Source organism: Mauremys reevesii, linkage group 7 (assembly GCF_016161935.1).
Source record: "Mauremys reevesii isolate NIE-2019 linkage group 7, ASM1616193v1, whole genome shotgun sequence".
NCBI classification, from domain to species: Eukaryota; Metazoa; Chordata; order Testudines; family Geoemydidae; genus Mauremys; species Mauremys reevesii.
The window spans coordinates 48,408,602-48,431,237 of NC_052629.1; the positions used below are offsets into that span (position 1 = coordinate 48,408,602).

General features: G+C 37.5%; 1 protein-coding gene across 2 annotated transcripts in view; it reads left to right on the plus strand.

The window, feature by feature from the left end:
• The window catches only part of ANK3 (ankyrin 3), a 554,530-nt gene that overhangs the window by 511,839 nt on the left and 20,055 nt on the right, over positions 1–22,636 (plus strand). For both annotated transcript variants that reach the window (XM_039480795.1, XM_039480796.1), the window contains 6 exons: positions 483–6,917; positions 8,825–8,899; positions 9,903–10,034; positions 11,622–11,765; positions 14,297–14,981; positions 18,190–18,565. In XM_039480795.1, coding sequence (XP_039336729.1) covers positions 483–6,917; positions 8,825–8,899; positions 9,903–10,034; positions 11,622–11,765; positions 14,297–14,981; positions 18,190–18,565 — 7,847 coding nt within the window. The remainder of the gene's footprint in view (positions 1–482; positions 6,918–8,824; positions 8,900–9,902; positions 10,035–11,621; positions 11,766–14,296; positions 14,982–18,189; positions 18,566–22,636) is intronic.

Here is a 22,636-nt window from a genome sequence, read left to right on the forward strand (position 1 = left end):
GTTGTTTAATGATACTGCTCAGAATAGAACAATAGAAATTACTAAAAGGATAATTGTAATAGCTAAGACAAAGCTAAGACGTACCTATACAGGCAAAATGGAACTGAGATTAATATTTCAAAACTAGCACATCAGAAAGTCAATAAGGAAGTAAGAGAAGAATTTTGGTTGTGGTTATTATTTTTACCATTATGGATTCCTCCTTTTGTGTTTTCTGTTTTCCATTGTTTGCGACTTGGTTGCAATGTGCTTAGTGTCTTTCATTTCATGTTGCTTTTTATTTTGGATCAGTCATAATTATATGACTCATCCCTCTTTTTTTCCTTTTTGTTCTTTTTGCCTATTTCATTCTGATTCATACAAAAAAATGTACTTACTCTTTGTAATATTACAACGTTTACTGACCAATTTTCTTCTCTGGTCTCTCTGTTTTTCAATCATTTTTGTTGATTTTACGTTTGATTTTGATTTAAAACTTTAAGAAACAGTTGAACGGAGTGCAGGAGCAACAAGATCCCTACCTGCTACTTATTCATACAAGCCATTCTTTTCAACGAGACCATATCAGTCATGGACAACAGCTCCAATTACAGTGCCTGGGCAAACCAAATCAGGCTTCACTTCCCTATCAAGCTCTTCCTCCAATACGCCTACAGCTTCCCCATTAAAATCAATATGGTCTGTTTCTTCTGCTTCTCCAATCAAATCTACGTTAGGAGCTTCTACTACCTCTTCAATTAAATCTGTTAATGACGTAGCATCTCCAATTAGATCATTTCGGACAATCTCTTCACCAATAAAAACCGTTGTATCACAGCCTCCATATAATATCCAAGTTTCTTCTGGTTCTTTCATCAGAGCTCCTGCAGTAACAGAAGCCACTAATTTAAAAGGGATGACATCCACTTCAACATTTCCTTCTCGGACATCTCCAGTGACTACAGCAGGGTCTCTTTTGGAGAGATCATCCATCACCATGACACCTCCAGCATCCCCCAAATCGAACATTAACATGTATTCTTCAAGTTTACCATTTAAGTCTATCATCACATCAGCATCACCACTTTTAACTTCACCTTTAAAGTCAGTGGTGTCTCCTGCTAAGTCAGAAGTTGATGCTGTTTCATCATCTAAAGTCATGATGACTTCTCTCTCATCACCTGTGAAACATATACCTGGACCTACAGATGTAGCATTGGTTAATGGATCCATGTCACCTCTGAAATATCCATCCTCTGCCAATGTAATAACTGGATCCAAACCTGCAGCTACATTTCAAGACAAGATCTCTGCAGCTACAAATTCTGCAAGTTGTGCTGCTAATGCAGCCGCTGATACAGTTGAGAAAGTGTTTCCAACCACTACTACAATGCCATTTTCTCCACTCAGGGCATTTGTGTCTTCAACACCATCTGCTTTTCAGTCAATGAGAACTCCTTCTGCAGGTGCACTATATACATCTTTTGGGTCAATATCTGCAACTACCTCATCAGTAACTTCATCAACAATAACAGTGCCAGTATATTCTCTAGTCAATGTTTTATCTGAACCAGCATTAAAGAAGCTTCCAGAGTCTTCACTTACAAAATCAGCAGCTGCATTACTATCACCTAGTAAAACATTGACTATAGAGACACGTACACAGCCTCACTTTAATCGAACTTCGTCTCCTATAAAATCATCCTTGTTTTTAGCACCCTCTGCTCTTAAATTGTCTACCCCATCTTCTTTATCCTCCAGCCAGGAGATATTGAAAGATGTTGCTGAAATGAAAGAGGACCTAATCAGGATGACTGCAATATTGCAGACAGATGTAACGGAGGACAAGCCATTCCAACCTGAACTAACAAAAGAGGGTAGAATTGATGATGAAGAGCCCTTTAAAATTGTTGAGAAAGTAAAAGAAGACTTGGTAAAAGTTAGTGAGATACTGAAAAAAGATGTGTGTTTGGAAAAGAAAGGGTCGACCAGAGTGTCAAAAAGCGATAAAGGACACTTATCTGAAGATGAATGGGTAGAGTTCAGTCCAGAGGAGATTGATGAAGCAAGACAGCAGGCTATAACGTGCCATCCTGTTCCAGAAAAAGTGCAAATTAAAGCTAAAGCCACATCTGAAAAGGATTACAATTTGACAAAAGTCATTGATTATTTAACAAATGATATTGGTAGTACTTCATTGGCAACCATAAAGTACAAGTTTGAAGAGGGGAAAAAAGATGAAGAGAGACAAAAACGCATTTTAAAACCAGTGATTGCTTTACAGGAACATAAACTTAAAATGCCTCCAGCCTCCATGAGGCCTTCTACTTCAGAAAAAGAATTATGTAAAATTGCAGATTCCTTTTTTGGAACAGATACTATTTTAGAATCTCCAGATGATTTTTCTCAACATGACCAAGATAAAAGTCCTTTGTCTGACAGTGGCTTTGAAACAAGAAGTGAAAAGACACCTTCAGCCCCACAAAGTGCTGAAAGCACAGGGCCAAAACCACTTTTCCATGATGTACCCATCCCTCCTGTTATTACAGAAACAAGAACTGAAGTAGTTCATGTTATCCGCAGTTATGAACCATCATCAGAAGAGATTCCAGAGCAGCAAACAGAGGAGCAACCTTCATTGAAACCTGCACTTACTTTAATGGAGTTGGAACAAAAACCCACTGGGTCTATTAAAGAAAAGGTTAAAGCATTTCAAATGAAAACCAGCAGCAGTGAAGAAGATGACCACAAGTGTGTTCTTAGCAAAGGTGTCCGGGTGAAAGAAGAAACTCACATCACTACTACAACTAGAATGGTTTATCATAAACCTCCATGCACTGAAAGTACCTCAGAAAGAATTGAGGAAACAATGTCCGTTCATGACATAATGAAAGCTTTTCAATCAGGACGTGACCCTTCCAAAGAACTGGCAGGTCTGTTTGAACATAAATCATCAGTAACATCAGATGTTAGCAAGTCTGCTGAAACTTCACCACAACATGCAGAGGACAGGAAAATGAAACCCAAACTGGAGCGTATAATAGAGGTCCATATTGAAAAAGGTAATCAAGCTGAACCTACTGAAGTCATTATTAGAGAAACAAAAAAGCATCCAGAAAAAGAAATGTATGTATATCAGAAAGACTTACCTCGGGGAGATATTAACATAAAAGGTTTGGAAAAACATGATACTTTTCCTTGTTCTGATGAACAAGGTCAGCAAGAAGAAGAAGAGCTAACAGCTGAAGAGTCACTTCCTTCTTATCTGGAATCTTCTAGAGTAAACACTCCTGTGTCCCAGGAAGAAGACAGTCGCCCTAGTTCTGCTCAACTCATGTCTGATGACTCTTATAAAACGCTGAAGCTTTTGAGTCAACACTCAATAGAATACCATGATGATGAGTTGTCAGAATTAAGAGGGGAGTCTTACAGGTTTGCTGAGAAAATGCTTCTTTCAGAAAAGCTAGATGTGTCTCATTCTGATACTGAGGAGTCAGTTACTGACCATGCTCTACCCCTTAGTTCAGAGTTACAGGGGTCTGATAAACGATGCAGAGAAAAAGTAGCCACTGCCCCCAAAAAAGAAATTCTCTCCAAAATCTATAAAGATGTGTCTGAAAATGGTGTAGGTAAAATGTCTAAAGATGATCATTATGATAAAGTGACAGTGTTACACTACACTGGAGATGTTAGTAGTCCAAAACATGCCATGTGGATGCGCTTTACTGAGGACAGATTAGACAGAGGTAGAGAAAAGATGATGTATGAAGACAGGGTGGACAGGACTGTTAAAGAGGCAGAAGAAAAACTGACTGAAGTATCACAGTTTTTTCGGGACAAAACAGAAAAGTTGAATGATGAGCTACAATCTCCAGAGAAAAAGCAACATAAAAAAAATGGCAAAGAAATGCATTCTAGTCATAGCTCTGCCTGCAGCAGCCCTGAAAAAGTACTGCTCACTGAAATAGTGACATTGAATGATGACTGGAGTAAAGTGCAGCAGTATGGGCATGATGGAAAGTATTCTCCAACAGCCAATGAAAGAAAAGCAGCAAGTTTGCCCAGCAGTCCTGAAAGAAGGATTCTTGCTCAACAAACGGGGGACTGTAAACAAACTATGGAACACAAAGGAAATGCTCAGCAGAGTAAAACAACTGAAGCTTCACAGACTGGATTTCAGCTAAAACAATCCAAGCTTAATTCCATTAGACTTAAATTTGAACAAAGTATAAGTCCAAGGACTAAAGATCTAGCTCAAGAAGAAAAAAAGCAAGATAGTCAATCCAAAATTCCAGTAAAGAAATTACAAGAAAGCAAACTACCAGTGTATCAGTTTTATGCAAGAGAAAAGCACCCAAAGCAAATAGATCTGACAGAAGGAAATACATCACTGCAAAAAGAATATTCTACTATGAAATTGAAAGAAGATAATGTCCAAGGTAAAGGAAAAGTTATAGAAGACATTTGTGCTTCAGAAGTACAGAAACAGAGCACTGAAACATCAAGTAAAAGTCTGCTAGAATATACTTCTGAACAGCAAGCTAAAGACTTGGCATATAGCTCAGACTTACCAGCTAAGGGACAGTGGGACAAAAAAATCTATCGAACATGGGAAAGTCCTGGAGCTTCTAACCATAAAACACCAAAAGAAAAACTTTCCCATGTACTTGTTCAAGATATGGTGAAAGAAAACCATGTTGACCATGCTGAGACTAAAACTAACAAAAAGAGTGAATTTATCACTGTGACAGAGAGTGAACACAAATTGCCAACACATGGATCTCATTCAAAGGAGGTGAAGGAAATGACTGTAAAATCTCCATCAAAAAAGGTTCTGTACAGAGAATTTGTTGTCAGAGAAGGGGAACACACCAATGAAATGACAGATAAAACTTCAAAAAGAAAGGAATCGACTGTGTCCCACATTCCAGTCAGAATTTCTGAGGAGAAAAGAATGTCATCTCCTACCATTCTTGATAGTGTTTATGATCAGTCAAAAAAATCAGCATATGAACTGTCAACTAAAGTGTCCCAGTCAACTATGATTAAGGAGCAAGTTCAGAGAGAATTTGATTATGTAGAAGATGAAAAAATAAAACATTCAAAAGTCACTAAAGTTACCAAGCAACAAGGTTCCATAGTGTTAAGTCCTCCAGTGGAGGAAACTGAAATATCTCCTAGCAAATCACCTGATTCTTTAGACTTTAGTCCTAGAAAGGAATCTCCTTCAAGTGAGGTATTTGACCCTAGTCCCATTGATTACTTGGATAAAGTTGCACCTTTAGTAAATAGTGAGGGAGTGAAAGAGATAAAGACTTTGCCAGTTTATGTCAGTTTTGTTCAAGTAGGAAAGCAGTATGAAAAGGAGGTGCAACAAGGAAATGTAAAAAAAATTGTAAGTCAGGAAAGTAAGACAGTACAAGAGACTAGGGGGACATTTTATACAGCTAGACAGCAAAAACAACCACCTTCTCCACAAGGTAGTCCAGAAGATGACACACTAGAACAAGTATCCTTTATAGATAGCTCTGGGAAAAGCCCTTTAACACCAGAAACACCCAGCTCAGAGGAAGTGAGTTATGAGTTTACCTCTAAAACACCCGACTCACTAATAGCTTATATACCAGGCAAGCCCAGTCCCATACCTGAGGTTTCTGAGGAATCAGAAGAGGAAGCAGAGGCTAAGTCAACCTCTGTAAAACACACAGCAGTGGAAGCACCAAAAATTGACAAAATATTGCCTAATAATATAAACAAAGACTCTAACAAAAGACCCAAAAGTAACAGAGTTGCCTACATTGAATTCCCACCTCCTCCACCATTAGATGCAGATCAAGCTGAGTCAGAAAAGAATCATCGTTATTCCCCTGAGAGTGAAATGGAGATGATAGAAGTAAATCTGCAAGATGAACAAGACAAATGTCAGCTGGCTGAACCAGTCATAAGAGTACAGCCACCTTCCCCCGTGCCACCGGGAGCAGATGTCAGTGACTCTAGTGATGATGAATCGCTCTATCAACCAGTTCCATTAAAAAAGTATACTTTTAAATTAAAAGAAGTTGAAGATGACCAGAAAGAAGCCTCAAAACCCAAAGTTTCTGACAAGAGTCAGAACCAGAAAGAGTTAGGGTATCCCAGTTCTGGAAAACCTAATGAGTTTGACATTGGTCTTGAGTCACCCCAGAATGACATAGCACAAAATGGGACTAATGACCAGTCTATCACCGAGTGTTCCATAGCAACCACTGCAGAATTCTCTCATGATACAGATGCAACTGAAATTGACTCTCTTGATGGTTATGATTTACAAGATGAAGACGATGGTTTCACTGAGAGTGATTCTAAACTTGCAGGTCCAGCAGTAGAAACCAAAAAGGATATATGGACTACAGAGGGCATTTTAAAACAGACTGATCGTTGCTTTAGCCAAAGTAAGCTGGAAGTTATTGAGGAGGAAGGAAAGGTAGGCGCTGAAGAAGACAAGCCACTTTCAAAAGGTCCAGGTTCTGAAAAGACCGAGCAGAAGTCAGGTGCACAATTTTTCACCTTGGAAGGCAGACACCCCGACAGAACTGTGTTTCCTGATTCGTATTTCAGTTACAAAGTAGATGAAGAATTTGCAACACCTTTTAAAACAGTAGCTACCAAAAGTCTGGATTTTGATCCATGGTCCAATAATCGAGGAGATGATGAAGTGTTTGAAACTAAATCAAGGGATGATGAGGCTAAGCCATTTGGTCTGGCAGTAGAAGACAGATCGCAAGCAACGACACCTGATACAACTCCAGCCAGAACTCCAACAGATGAAAGTACTCCAACTAGTGAGCCCAACCCCTTCCCATTTCATGAAGGGAAGATGTTTGAGATGACTCGCAGTGGTGCAATTGACATGAGCAAGAGGGATTTTGTTGAAGAAAGACTCCAATTTTTTCAGATTGGTGAGCATACTTCTGAAGGGAAGTCAGGGGACAAGGGGAAAGGGGATAAAAGTACAGTCACTGCCATCACACAGCCACAGTCAGGGGACATCATTGTAGAAACAAACTTAGAAAGACAAGTAGAAACAGCAGCAGTTGAACATAAGCCTATCATCCAGGCCAGTGGAGATTGTATGGAAGCCACACTTGGTAGTAACTCTCTGGAGAAATCATCGACAACTGTTAACACTTCTAAAGTTGATCCCAAATTGCGCACACCTATAAAAATGGGAATTTCTGCTTCCACGATGACTCTGAAGAAAGATGGCCCTGGAGAAGTGACAGATAAGATAGAAGCTGTGATGCCCAGTTGTCAGGGATTAGAAAATGAAACTGTAGCAGTGATTACAAGTTCAGCTACTAGCCAGACAAGCTGTAGGCAAAAAGAAAAACTTGATTTTCAAAAAGATAATTTTAATAACAACAACAATTTGGATTCATCTGGTAGCCATACAAATAATATTACCTGTAATGTAGAGCTAAAAGAACATTGTGAACCCAAGTGTTCCATACAGAAAGCTAACCAAATGAAAAGCACTTCAGGAAGAGGGACAGGGGCAACACAAGGACACAGAATAACAGATAAGCCAAAAGTACAAGGACAGCAGCAAAGGTCAAGAGAGTTGGTAGGGAGTAGAGCAAAATCAAAACTTCCCATAAAGGCCAGTTCAGTAAAAGAAGTCGTCCCACCAAATAATGTCCAAAAAAGAATAGCGAGTAAAGTGAGACAGGTTAGTAAACCCGACAAAATAAAACAAAATAATTCTTCTCCATGTCTAGAAGTAAGATCTAAGATTCCAATAAAAAATGTACCCAGGAAAAATCTAGCTATATCTAGAAAAACACCAACAATGCAAAAGCAAGAGCAGTTAGAGAAAGGAAAAATCAAACAGCTTCCTTCCAAATTACCAGTAAAGGTAAGATCTACCTCTATCACAATGACAACAGTTAAAGTAAGGAAAAATCAGCTTAGGGAGGTATGTAAACATTCTATTGAATATTTTAAGGGAATTAGTGGTGAGACATTAAAGCTTGTGGATCGTCTATCTGATGAAGAGAAAAAGATGCAGTCAGAGGTGTCTGATGATGAAGAAGACAGTTCATCAAGAAATACATCATTATCAGAAGCCACTCAAGTTTACCAGCCTTCCATTACATCGAAGTCTGCTAGAGATATGAGAACAGAGGCAGCATCCTTAAAATCAAAGATTGAAAAGGTCGACAGTGAGAGGAGGAGAAGTAAAAGGACTGGTGAGAATGAAGGCAGTCAGGTTTCTGGAGCTCTCATGGCTCACCTCGTGGAGATCAAGCCTAGTTTGTAAAACTTTCAACTTGTTGATCCTAGTGCATGAACTGTTGTGATTGCCTGTGGAGTGACTTACTGTAGTTCTCATTCTGTCATTGTCATCTGTATGTGCTGTCTTATACTCTTCTTTCTTCCTTTATACAAATTCTATATTGTAGACAGCTAGTGAAGCATGCTGAAGACATTGATGTAACTCAGGACTTTTAAAGATTTATTTTGTAACAGCAAATTTCATTCTGTCAAAGTAGAAAAAATAGATGTTAATCCCACCCTGGTGTTTTTCACCAATAATAGAACAATTTGTGTTCTAATCCAGTAGCTAGAATGTCAGCATGTTTGGTCTCATTATACTACAACATCATGTAGTTTGACATTTAGCTTTAGACAGGTGAAAATATAAAAGCTGTGACAAAGAAATTATTTTGTAGGTTATTAAGACACAATCATTTTAATATACAGTCTGAACACCAGCAACTTGGTAAAATTAAAATATTAAAAACTATTGTCCAGTATTGCAGGTTTCTTTACAAAATCTTTTTAATCAAGATATTGTAAACCACAGGTCCACAGAGTCCATGTGAACGAACAGACATAAGGATGGCAATTGTAGCTGATCATCTGGGACTTAGCTGGACAGGTATGTTTTTATGCTGTCAGACCAAAATTGAATTTAGCAATTATTTTTGCAGATCATCTTTTATAGTAAGGTACTACAAGTTCTTTATGCACTTGACCATATTAAGTTCCCGTAGAAGTCACTCAGAATTGAGGGCTCTGTGCACATTGTCAGTGGTTTTCTCCATCTCACAAAAGTGGAGTCCATATCGGTTTGTTGTAAACTATTAAACATTTCAATAGCTTTTCAGTTAAAAGAAGAAACCTCCCAGGAAATGCTAATGGCAGAATTGTCTTGCCATTGATCAGTAAATAAACACTTTTATTTAAAATGGTGAAAGAATTTTATTCTCCTTAAGTCCTGTTCTGGGAATAGTTGGCACAAATAGGTTGAGAGAGTTGGGAACCTGCTGGCTGGACACTTATCTGGGGTAGTATGGCTTTTCCCATTGTCCAGTGTCCTGATTTTCCAAAGCATTGAGCACCACAAGCTCCCAATGGCTTCAGCAACAGTTACGGGTGTTCACCACCTCTGAGAATGAGCCCCATAACAGTAATTGTAGTAGTCCTGCAGTTCTACACTGTACAGCAATGCAAATCAACTCCTCCAATAAACTCAGCTCGTTGTACTGTGTCACCATGTATCAGTGATTATAGTGTAGATGAAGAGAGATATGTAGTAATCTGGATATCAAGTATTACAGCATACAAGATTTTAAAAATCAACAGCAATAAGGTAACATCTACAGAGATTTTGTTCACCATTTTTACCTTACAGCAGTGTGTGTACTTGATGTAGGTATGATAATACCTACCAGGGATATGATTACAAGATCTGGCATGATGTCTTTCTGGGATGTTTTAATACTCCTGGTTGTAATTATCTTATAAATTAATTATAAACTATGTGTCAGATATTTGTTTACATTAATTCATCTGTGTGACCTAATAAAGCTGTTACTTTTACAGAATTGACAAGATAAGACTGACATGATGATAATGGTATATTTTTTCTTGCTTTATAGAACTGGCAAGGGAACTGAATTTTTCTGTGGATGAAATTAATCAAATCCGTGTAGAAAACCCCAATTCTCTGATTGCTCAGAGTTTCATGCTATTAAAAAAATGGGTTACCAGAGATGGGAAAAATGCTACAAGTAAGTTCAGAGCAGTTATTGTTGATTATAAATTATACACAACTTCATATATTGCCATATTCTAAATAGTGTAGCTCCCATCATCTTGATTATTTGGACATGAATATGAAAACATAATAAAGCTTTTCTAAGTAGCACTCATGAAATAACATTTCCTGCTCTAGCTATTTTTACCAGAGTTCAAGAAATTATAATATGTATTCGCTTGGTAATTACCATATCTATTTATGTAGTTACTTCATTTGAATTGTTGCATACTGGAAGAGAGATGCTAAACCTTCAGTTCTTGGCCTTCATAGTGGGACAGTAGCGTCTTTTACCATCTTCCAACCCATGCAATCCTGCTTTAGCTGAGTTAAATCTCCTTCCTAGCTGTCCCGATCAGCTCCAACGTGTGTCACTGGCCTGATCCGTCTTCTGAATGCCTATTATTCTCCAGGCATATGAAAAGGAATGAGGATAATTTTTCAAGTGTCCTTTTTCACTAGTTTTGTCAGTAAAACCACTGAAGAATGTATACTGTTCATAAGTACTCAGGCTGTACCCTGGGGTGGGCCGCATGTGTCAGTGGGACAGAATCCCCTATAAGAGGTGGCAGAGTGGATGCTGAACCATCCTGTTGCCATTATTGCAGCCAATATACACGCTGAGCCGTCCCCCTCCCCCATGATGTTTGGGTTTGGTCAGTGAGTCTGGAGAGTTGTGATTCCACCAGCCACCCACTAGCTCCCTGCAAAAGCTGCAGATGATCTGTATGGACTTCCCCACCAGCCCTATCCCTGTTTCAGCTGAGCTGCCCTGATTTCACTTTGTTCAGATCCTTCTCTGCCATGGGATGGGGGGAGGACCCTTTCTGTCTTTAGATCTTTAGGGGACAGGCCTTATAATTTAACAAAAATAAAAGTCTGAAATGTAAGGGTGAATGTGAAAGGGATCCATCCTTAGGGTCATTTGCAGAAATACCATCTGCCCAACAAGATTTCTCCACATCTAAATACCATCACATTTATTAGGGAGACCGGGTGGGTGAGGTAATATCTTTTACTGGACCAACTTCTATTGGTGAGAGAGACAAGCTTTCGAGCTACCCAAAAGCTTCTCTCTCTGACCAACAGAAGTTGGTCTAATTAAAAGATATTACCTCACCCAACTTGTCTCTCTAATACCCTGGGACTGACATAGCTACAACAAAACTGCACATCACATTTATTTATCATTAGCCCTATGTTCAGTCACCTGTTGTTCCAAAGTCTACAATGACATCCTTAGTGGAAGGATATTTTGTTCTAGTAGCAAGGAAATATATTCTTTAGGAACCCTCTGGTTTCAATCATGTTGCTTCTAATGATGGCATGAAAAACAATGTAATTACATACTAGACATTGTATGCCTCATATAAGTATACCACAGAATGATTTTTAGACAAGCTAGTAAATATAACTTTCCAGAACCAAATAAAAGCATTGAGGTGAAACACATGTCTCAGCATCTTCCAATTAATGCAATATGATTGAGATTGAGGGAAACAATTACATAGCTCAAAGATGACTGAATTTTTTCTGACATGTTACTTATTATATTTTCCAGCTGATGCCTTAACCTCTGTATTGACAAAAATTAACCGAATAGATATTGTGACGCTGTTGGAAGGACCAATATTTGATTATGGAAACATTTCAGGCACCAGAAGTTTTGCAGATGAAAATAACGTTTTTCATGATCCCGTTGATGGTAATTGAATTCTGTGCACATAATTATTTCAATAATATGTCCAATAATACAGAAAAATATTATAAACAGACCTTTTCTCAAAAGACAGTAAATTGTGAAGGACTAATTAATTTCTTTTCATTTTAAAGTTTTTTTCTCTCTTCAAAATCACAATTATGGTACTTAGAATTGCTCTATGTTTTTTTAAAGTTCATAAATGCAATATGAAATGCAAAACTCTAATACACATTTGTATAGTATTTTCAACTTACATTTTATGTCAGCTTGTGTCTCCAAAGGTAAGGGTCCAGTCCTGAAAATATACACATGAATAAAGTTGTTCCCACTAATTTCAGTGTAGCTTGATCAGGCACGTTCGTGTTTTTCAATTTCAATTGTCAAATGAAAAATCATACACTTAGTTGCTCATGCATTAAAAATTATTTGTAATGTAGATGGTGGTATACTGTGCCCCACACTACCAGGAAAAAATATATCCTTCAGTCTCATCTCCATACACTAGGCATTAGGAAATCGTCTCCTAAAAAGAAATGAGTGTTTAGTAATGGCATGTACACTAAAAGAATTTGCAATTTACTAATATACAGCTTTGAGAAAAATGAATGTATTCATAATATATACTTGAAACCTTTCAGAAATTAAACCATAATTTTCCAAATATAAAATGGCAATATAAACCCAAGTGTTTAATTTTTGAATGAGAAAATATCAATTTTACATAAGTGGAAACTTGTAATAGTTTTCACTCTACAACTATACAAGATAATTACAGAGTAATTTGGGTTAATTTTGAGCCAGATATTGTAAGTCAAGAATTGCAGGACAAATGGGGTTCTGATTATACAACAGAATGGCAATAAGCAAACATATACTTTGTGTTGGTCCTGTGGAGCCACTAATTGCTGCTATTTCTTTTTTGAAATTATCTTTAAAATATACTGGTGGCACTGGTCACCTCAGCTCTGATTTAAAACCCTGCCAATCTTAAAATCTTATATACAATTCAAGTCTTATGTACAAAACATCTTCTTTTGCATATATTTTCTTCAAATGTGTATTGATGTTTTAATCTTCTTCCTGCATTATATTGGGATTTTCTGATTATTAGACTATATAAGTTTAATATGCTCCATTATTAAGCAGCAGCATTGGCCATTGAATCATTGCATTGCAGAAATAATTTTCTGTTGACATTTTAAGAAAGTTCCTCTTGAAATGTTGCTTGCACCTTTTAATCGTAGCAGCAGTGTTTATTATAAAGAAAATGTGCTTCTCCACAGTTCCTTTTGTCTCTCCTCTTCTCTTCTCCTCACCTTCCTCGAATTTCCTTTCCTCACCAAGACCAGACCGCTCTTTACCTTTCTCTCAGCTGATTCAGAAAAAATCCTGTTGATACACCTCCTTCAACAGGCACCACAATGTCAACTTAACCCCCAAACATGTCTTCCTTTACTAGGATATTCAGCCTAATATTTGTTTACTGGAGTGTAAATTTTACATTTCATTGTCATTCATTTGTGTGTATTCAGTCTAATCCTTGAGAATGATTTTTCCCATGTTTTCATTACTTATCTTTTCTTTTCTCTCTTTATTTGATCAGTGTTTCTGATTGTACCCATGTCACCAAGATCTCCTCAGTCTCCAAGATCACCAAGATCTCCTTACTCACTACAGTCCTCTCATCTATATAATTTTACTGTACCAGAAATTTTTATATAGATTCTTCCCCTGTGGTGTTTGTGTTCTGTAATCCTTTTTTCTGACACCTTTTTATTTTTAGATTTTATTCTGCTGTATTTTAAAATCTACTCTTCTTTCCTAGCCACACTGAGATTCATTTCTATTCTTTGTTCCTTAACAATTATATTTTTGTGGCACAATGATTAAATTGGAGTATACTAGTGCATAGTATTGTAAGTATTGTGTAATTTTTAAAACTAGGATATTAAAAATGTGGATCTGTTTTAGACATAGATATTTGCAACAACAACAAAAATACCCTCACCCACTCACCCCACACACATACATGCCACACAACACAACCTGGCTGTCCAGCATTATGATCAGATTCTTCCTTTAGATTATATTAATCAAGTTTGCATGAACTAAAACAAAGAGAGAGAGTGTTACGTAATTTGGCCACAAAATATAATGTTAGCTATAAAGGACCACCAACTCTATCCATATTTATTCCATGTGCTTGCTCATGAGTCAGTGTGCTATAGCTATAAAAATGTTAAGGTGGCTGCAAAACCATTCATTAGAACCTTTACAGAGTGTTGATTTCTGAAGAAGTCAAGAGCAATAGCTGCCACGATTTTAGCAACTAGCCATTTTAGCTACTCTAATTTGTGTTGCATCCATTTAGGGTAAACCAATAAATCTATCAAATTTACATTCACATGTAAATGGCTACAACATCTCATTTTAATATTTTAATATTTTCTATAATTCATCAATCATTTTATATGTTTACTTATGTATTGCTCCATACTTCATTCCAGTCAGTCCAAATGTACTGTCTTCCTTAGGTTATCCCACCATTCAAGTGGAACTGGAAACTCCCACTGGGTTGCGCTTCGTGCCACCCACCCCTTTCCATCAAGATGATTTCTTTAGTGATACCTCTAGTATAGAGTCACCCCTTAGAACTCCTAGTAGACTGAGTGATGCGTTAGTGACTTCACAGGGAAATCTAGACGGTACAGCAGCAGGACCTCCAGTGGTGATTGAAGAAGATACTTCACTGGAAGACAGCAAACCTGATTTCTCAGTACCTAAAGAAAGAGCACCTAAAGATATGTCTGTAGGCCAGAGCCATTTGGAGGAAGTGGACCTGAATGATTATCCTCGGTATCTTGGTAGTTATGGTGGGATATCAAAAGATGCTAAGTACTCAAAACAAATACAGAGTGAAGAGACTAGTCAAACAGGAGTGAGAACTGAACAGCATGAGAGAGAAAAGTCTGGTACTGATGAGGAGATGACAGAAGAAAAGCTTAAATCTCTGTTTGAGGACATTCATCTTGAAGAAGGAGTTGAGTCTGAGGAGATGACGGAAGAAAAAGTGTGGTCTATTCTTAAAGATGTTCAGCAAGCAGAACAGGAAATGTCTTCAATTACAGGTTGGCAGAGTGAGGCATCAAGTGTCCATGTTGAACCACCAACGCCTGGACGCAGAATAAGTGGTGAACTACTAGATCGGCTAGATGATAGGTAAGGATCTGGAATATAGATGTTTGTCTTCAAACAAATCATTTTCAATGTCATTTTCACCTCCAGATGTTAGATTTCTAAAAAAATTATTCTGAAGTTATTCAAATTCATAGCTTGGTTTTAATGTATTTGCATTTCTTACACAAGTCTGGAACACTATCAGCAAGGTCCAAGAAAATATATATATTTTTAAATGCCTATCATCATTTGGGTCAGATAACTATGCTTTATCTTCTGTTAGATGTAGATTACGTTTTCTATAAAGGTCTGATCCAAAGCCCATCGAAGCCAGTGGAAACACTCCAAAAATCATTTAGGTCAACTGATTAGACCCTTAATACATATCTTGCAACTATGCTTCTCTCCCATTGACAGCTTTAGAATTAGGATTACTTAAAAAAAATTTCTGACAACTAAATATCTAAAGCTAACATTTAAATAATTTGTAAAATATAATAGCTGTCTTAAATGATGGTATACAACAGGCTTAGCCATCCTCACAGAAAGCGAGAACTTCACTAGTTATTTAAAAGACAGTGAAAATAAAAAGTTAAAAACCAATATTCCCTAGACTATGGTATTTAAGAATAGACTGTCTTTTAAATGCTATGTCTATGTCACCACAACACTGAAAAAAGTAATTAACAGAGGTTCTGTCTATGTTGGAGCTGGAGGTGTAATTCCCAGTTTGGGTAGACATACTTGTGCTAGCACTGATCAAGCTAGCATACTAAAAATGTCCGTGTGACATGGTAGCACAAGTAGCAGGATAGATTAACCACCCTAGTATACACCTATGTTTCAGTCAGGATCATACTTGGCTGGTTAACCCACTCCACTGCTATTTTAGCACACTGGCTTGATCACAGCTAACACAGGTGTGTATACCCACACTGGAAATTACACCCCCAGCTCCAGTGTAGACATACTCTAAGTATGGTTAGCTTATTGTTTATTTATTAATGCCCCTACCCAGTGTTCCCTTCCACATCCACAAATGAATTGGTGTCTGTGCCCTGCTCTCGTGGGTTCTCTTCTATAACTCAATTAAGCCAGAAGTAAGTTGTGCTGTTTTCCTCTCCGTAATGTGGAACTAGGGCCAACAGTGTTAGTATCCCAGGGTAGCTGTACAAAGCAAAGGAGCCTCTATGTGAATGTCTCATGCCTGCTTCAGATCTCCAAAGACCAGCAGATTTTGAGGAATGGGAGGGCAACCCCCCTGCCATTTATGCAGAAATATCATAGAAGGAAACACCACATTCATGGCATTTCCACTCCCATACAGAAAGACTCAAGCACAAATAATAATCAAGCCTGCAGTAATATACTTCAGAGTACAATCCCAGTAAAATGTATTCATTCTACCATGTGCTTGAACTACTCTAGTACTTAAATGATGATCTATAGTTCATTTCCTGAACAAAAGTGTAAAGCTCACTGGCTATCATGCAACAAGTGCACTTTCTGGAGTTTCCCTTCAACCAGTCTTCACTTCCTGTTTGTCATTTTTTTTGCTGCATTGTCATAATTTGTAGGAATATGACTATGCTGCATCCCTTTTTAAACAATTCCTCTTCACAAGAAATCTTAGATAGTAAGCTCTTCAGGACAGGGACAGCGCTTACCACATTGTTGATACTAACAGAATATGAATAAATATAATAATAATAATAATAATAATAACAGTAATAAGTAGATTTGACTCTTAAGTGTCTCTGAAATAATATATTGGGATTGGTAGTTAATATGTCTGTTTCAGAGCTAGGTGTTTCCAGTGTTGTTGATATTTCTTTTCGATTTTTTAAAAGTAAATGTATTTTTATTTAAAATCAATTAAACAGATTTATACAGAAGAATAATATGAACTATGGACAAACAATAAATAAACACTTTATAAAAGCAGAGTCCTGCACTGCTCCACTTCCATTCCCACACCACTCCCTAAATCTCTATTCCTCTTGCTTGTATATCTTTGTTTTTCCACCAGGGGTTAATTTTTGCCATATCCCAAATTCTTCAGGATTGTAATTAATCTTATAAATAAGATGCTTATATGAAATAACTTCTGTCACATCAGCCTACCACACCTTTTTAAAAGTGGGGCACAAGAGATTGTCTGCTTTCCAAGGGTCAATTGCTTTACTGAACCAAGGGCATTCATTGTCTATTTCTTGAAAGATTTTGTAGTCCCATGTCTGATATTTCATATGTGGTGGTGGGGTGGAAAAAGCTACTATTGCTGTTGCCCATTGTATCTACCAAGCTCCTCAACTTGATATTTAGGCTGGATCCTTGGTTCTTGATTTGTACCTTGAGAGATATCAATTTAAGGGGCAAAATCCACAGCTGGTATAAATCAGCAGAGCTCCATTGCCTTCAGTAGAGCAACACCAATTTACACCATGTGAGGATCTGACTTAAAACATTTTGAGATACTTATTAAGGACTAGATCCTCTCTCATTGAATTCATTGAGAGTTTTGCCATTGACTTCAGTGGGTGTAGGATTTAAGTGATGAGAAATTCAATACTGCAATGTGAATGATCTAATATTGGTATGATTTATCCAGAGATAAATTGGATTAATTGAGAAATATACCTAATTCAGGAGATATTGTACCTGATTAAATGAATTGCAGACAGAATACTTAAATGTGTAATTATGTCTTGTTAGCAGGATGTTTATTCTGTTTCATTAGCAACTTGATACCGTTTATTTACCAACTTTGTAGTTTTCTCAGAAAAGAGCTAATTATTTGAGCATCAGTGATATATTGAGGTATATGGCTAAATTCAGGCAGAAACTTCAAGGTAGTAAGTAGCAATCAACCAGTAGTGTCAGGTGAGTATATATCTCATATGTTCATAAGGCCATGTTGGTGGACCTTGTTTGTTCCTCTTTTTTTCCCCCTTTTTTCCCCCTAACTGGAAAGGGCTTAGAATAAAAACATGTGACCTGATTTTCAGTGTTCAGTAGAAACTATACATTCTCAATGCCTTTGCAAGTGAGACCACCCAGGCAGAAACTACTGTACCCAATACAGGAATATTAAATAGCTTGATGTTTACATACTACATTTAAATCTTTGCTTCTTTGTTTTTAAAAAGTACAAACTGAAAATACAGGCATCTTGACAGCAAGCTAATTGTTTAGCATTTCTGAAAGCGATTTGAACATTGTGTGATTGTCTGTTGTTTATCTTTTGTAGCCCGGACCAATGTAGGGATTCTATTACCTCATATCTGAAAGGAGAAACTGGGAAAGTTGAAGCCAATGGAAGCCGCACAGAAATTACAACAGAAGTAAAGACTAAATCTTATGTTCAAGAGTCCATGAACAAAGTGGGAAAACAGAGTGACAAGGAAACTCTGAAACCAAAAACACGAAGCTCTGTCCATACTGAAGAGCAAACATTATTAACATCATATCAGAAATCTTTAGAAGAGACCAGCAAGCCAACAGTAGAAGAGCCTAAAACCTCTGTGCCTGTCAGCATGAAGAAGATGAGCTGGAAAACTCCTGAAGATAGCAAGCCAAGAGCAAACATCCAGGAAGAGGTGGGAACAGCAACGTCTGAACAAAAGGTATGGTCCTGCAATTATTAATCTCCTAGCTGAATACATATTAATCGACATAAAGTTTTGTAAACTTATAGTGAAATTTGTTTTGTTAACTCATTTTTCTCCCTTTTAACATCAATTTGGTATGATTAATTTACTAAATTACAATAATGGAAAATAATGGTTCAACCACCGAGTTTTGACATATAAATGGCAAGGGTGAAAAAGCGTTGGGGGGCATCAAGGAGACAATTATGGCTCTGTAATTCTCTGCCTGGTACCCAGCCTTGCCTTCTTGGCTGCTCTGAGCTGCATCAGCTAGCAACAGTCACCGTGGACCATGTCTTCTTCCCATCCCTGACATGCCTGCTATGCTGGTAGCTGTGTCAAGGGTGGTGCCAGGAGCTAGCTTCCGTGGTTCTATTTCTACAGGAGAGATGCAGATGGTTTCTGTTCTTTGAGCCATCAAAACGAGCAGAGCGGGGCAGAGAATCTTCCCTGCCTGTTTTTTCACTACATTCATTTTCAGGAAAATACCTTATCTAGCTGGCGAAATGTAACCTATTTGTGCTTTGTTCCCCTGACACACTCATTCACACTGCAAATGCACAAGGCCAAGCTGTATGTTCTTGCACAGGTCTATAGAGAATTACCAGTGTACAAAGAACTTCTCTAGGAGAGGACATGCTCTTCCATCTAGTGATAGGTGTGGTCTACCGCCTCCCCTTCAGTCTTACATTGCCTACTTTGCATGTCACTAAATACTTACTGGGCATGTGGGTGTTCCACCCACAGCATCTTTCCAGCCAGTTGTCTGCTCAAGATGGAATTTTAGTGCAATTCTCAACAGCTGATTTCCTTCCTGCAGCCTAATTAAGTTTGTTCAAATAATTGTTTACAGCACAATAATTCTGTTCGATGAAGCCCAACAGCTGGAAGGTTGCCATTTGATAAACAATAAGGCCACCAGGGAGCTAATGAGCTATAAAATAGCTAAGAAAAATCTCAGGGCAGATGCGTTGGAGTTCCTTCCATCTCCCTTTGTCCTCTATACAGGGATTCTGTTTTACTGAGGGCAGTAGATTAAGGAATTATAAATATTAAGTGATCCATTTAAATATATCTTGGAATTTGTTTGCAATGTAATTTTCTTATTTGTAATATGTACTAAATTTTTTCATAACATGATACAATGAATTAGTTTAAATGTAGTTCATTTTAAAGTGCTCCCTAATTGTTTCACCCCATGTCCCTTTATACACGGTAACATAATCATTCTTAGCAATTATGTATTGTACTATTGTATTTCATTCTTATTTATTAGTTTGTGACACATCTAAGCTGTAAAGTCCTTTACAGGTATTAACTAATTAATTCTCTCAACACCCCTGTAAAGACCTGATCCAAAGCTAGTCGAATCAATGGGGTGATTCCTACTTACTTCAGTGGACTTCGCATCAGAACTTATGACTGTATTGATGTCCTCATTTTAAAAAAATGGGAATACTGAGACAGGCAGCATAAGTGACTTAACCAAGGCCACAAATCGAATCAGTGGCATAATAGGCACCAGAATTCAGGAGTCTTGACTCCCAGATTCATTTTTAGTGCACTAGACCCAAATGCCTCTCCTTATATTTAAAAAAATTTAAACAAAAATATTGTAAAAACCCTTAATTCTACTTGTGTTTCCACCAGGTGGTTACCCAAGTGTCAGAAAACAGACAGTTGGCCACTTTTTATTCTCGGGCTCTGTTCAGTTTTGAAGATTCTGTGCTGGAGTGTGGGAAAAATAAATGTGTGCATATTTTCAAGACTGCTTTCAGCACTTCTCTTGTAGCATCCAGGAGAGGGTGATAGTTCTCAAGCTCTCTCCCCCGCCTCCCCCCCCCAATAACAACTGAGTCACCTTAATGACACAACCTTTGAATAAGCTGGATACTGCAGAGCTATGTGATTTCTGAGTCTCTCTCAAACCTTGTAAGACTACCAGACTAGTGACTCTACTGTTATGGTACATCAGTGAAGACATGGGTTCTTCTAATCTCTTTGATCTGAATGTTTTGTAATCAGTAGTTAAGTGAGCTATCACATATACTCACTTGAAAAGACAAGGAGAATTTCCACTATAATATATCTGGGAGGTATTCTTCAGAAGTGATCTATAAAGAAAAAAAAATCATAGTCTGAGTGGGAAAATAGGTGGACTTCAGGAAAAAATTACTGCACAATTTCAATTACTGCACAAAACAAGCCATTTGGCATTGAGGATGGAAAGGGACATAAAGAAAGAGATCGGGAGTTGGCAATGGGATATGGGCTTTCATCATTAGGCCACCATTTCAGATTTTGGTCCAGAAGATTCATGGATGTAAATCAAACCATTACTGTTGGGTAGCTGTTTGCTTGCCTGTGTGAAATGAGTTGATGGCCTAGTTCCTAGTGAACAGGTTCCACATTACAGAAACCATCACTACAGTTTCATTAACTCTCACCTTTATAGCTGGCAAAGATTCTTCAGAGAACCCACCAAAAAATGGTTTTGAGACATAGTAGCATGGTGAGGGAATTCTCTTCTGTCACTGCCCCAGCTGTACCATGTTCAAAGAATAGATGCTCTGGCTGCACCTTTCACAAGCATCAGGTTCACATGAATTTTAACTTAAATAAAAGGTGCAGAACTATTAAACATTATTCTTGTTGGAGTGCTGTAACAGTGTCATGGCCGCTCCAAATGTAATGGTGGCAAAATTCCATCATAACTAAAAGAAGATACTTTAACTCCTTATTTAATGGCACTCTTTCTCCAACATCTTTGTGATTTTGGGGAATCCATTTTTGTTTCCTATCACTTTTTATTATTGTAATTAAATTAAACTACTTTGATTTATTTATTTGGATAGCAGCGGTAGTGTGGTTGGCACATTACAGATAGGTTTGTATTGTCTTGAGATGTTCACCTATCTGCATTCCTTTCCTTTGAATATTCTCTCTCTCTCTCTCTCTCTCTCTCTCATGCTTGCTTTCTTTGCTTTATAGATCATTTCTGAGAAATACTCTTTTGTTTTACATGCTGGGCTGGATAGACAAAAAGGAAGAGGTTTAATATATTTAGTTAGCAGAATTTTAATAAGTAATGTTGTTCCTTTTCTCTCTCAACGTTAGAGTCGTATTAAATAATTGTAGAGATAATTACCATATTTCTAGATTCATAAAAAATGTGGCTGATACCTGGCCAAGTTTTCAGACTGGTCTTTACCACTGCATTGTGCCTGTAGCATGTGCACTCATTTTACTGCCACAGCCATCTGTATGCACACTAAAAAATTGGTCACGGTTTGTGGGAGTGGACACTTTAGTGTATGCAGAGAACAGGCAGTGTGTGAATCCCAGTGTATGCAAAGAACAGGCACATGTGCACATGCTCAGATTTTTGTGGGCATTGGGGTCTGAATACTCATCATACTGTACCAAGACAATGTCACAATTTAATCTTTCTAAATTACTTTATTAGGTTTTTTTTAAATAAATACAGACTGTTTGTAATTAGCCCTGGAATTATTTGATACAATTTGAAATCAGATAAATTTTGAGTGGGAAAGCCATTTACTCAATAAAATTCTACAAATGAAAAATACCTATTTATGATCTCCCTGGATCTTAACTGGTGTTTACTGTTTAATCATTCAGGAGGTAACTGACTTGTTACACTCATGAATCCAGTACAGTTTCATCCCTTTCTGCCCACCCCCTCCCATTTCTAGGATTCCATTTCCTATTTAGGGCCTTACCTAGTGCTCATAGAAGCCAATGGAAAGATATCAGTGGGCATTGGTCATGCTCATAGTTCAGAAACCATGAACTGCTTTGATTTCTCGGGCAGGAAATGGAACAATCTCTAACAGAACATTATGGGCCTAGATTTCTAGTACTGGTTTTGTTGAAACTGCTAATTCTTGAGCATAGTTTTGCAAAAAGTTGTAACTTGTGATTTGTTTGTTTTTTCTCACATCCATATTTTGTAAAAGATGCTTGAGATTCATTTGTTCAAATGCATTTGGGATCTCATAATTTGTCCCATATAAAAAAAAGCTT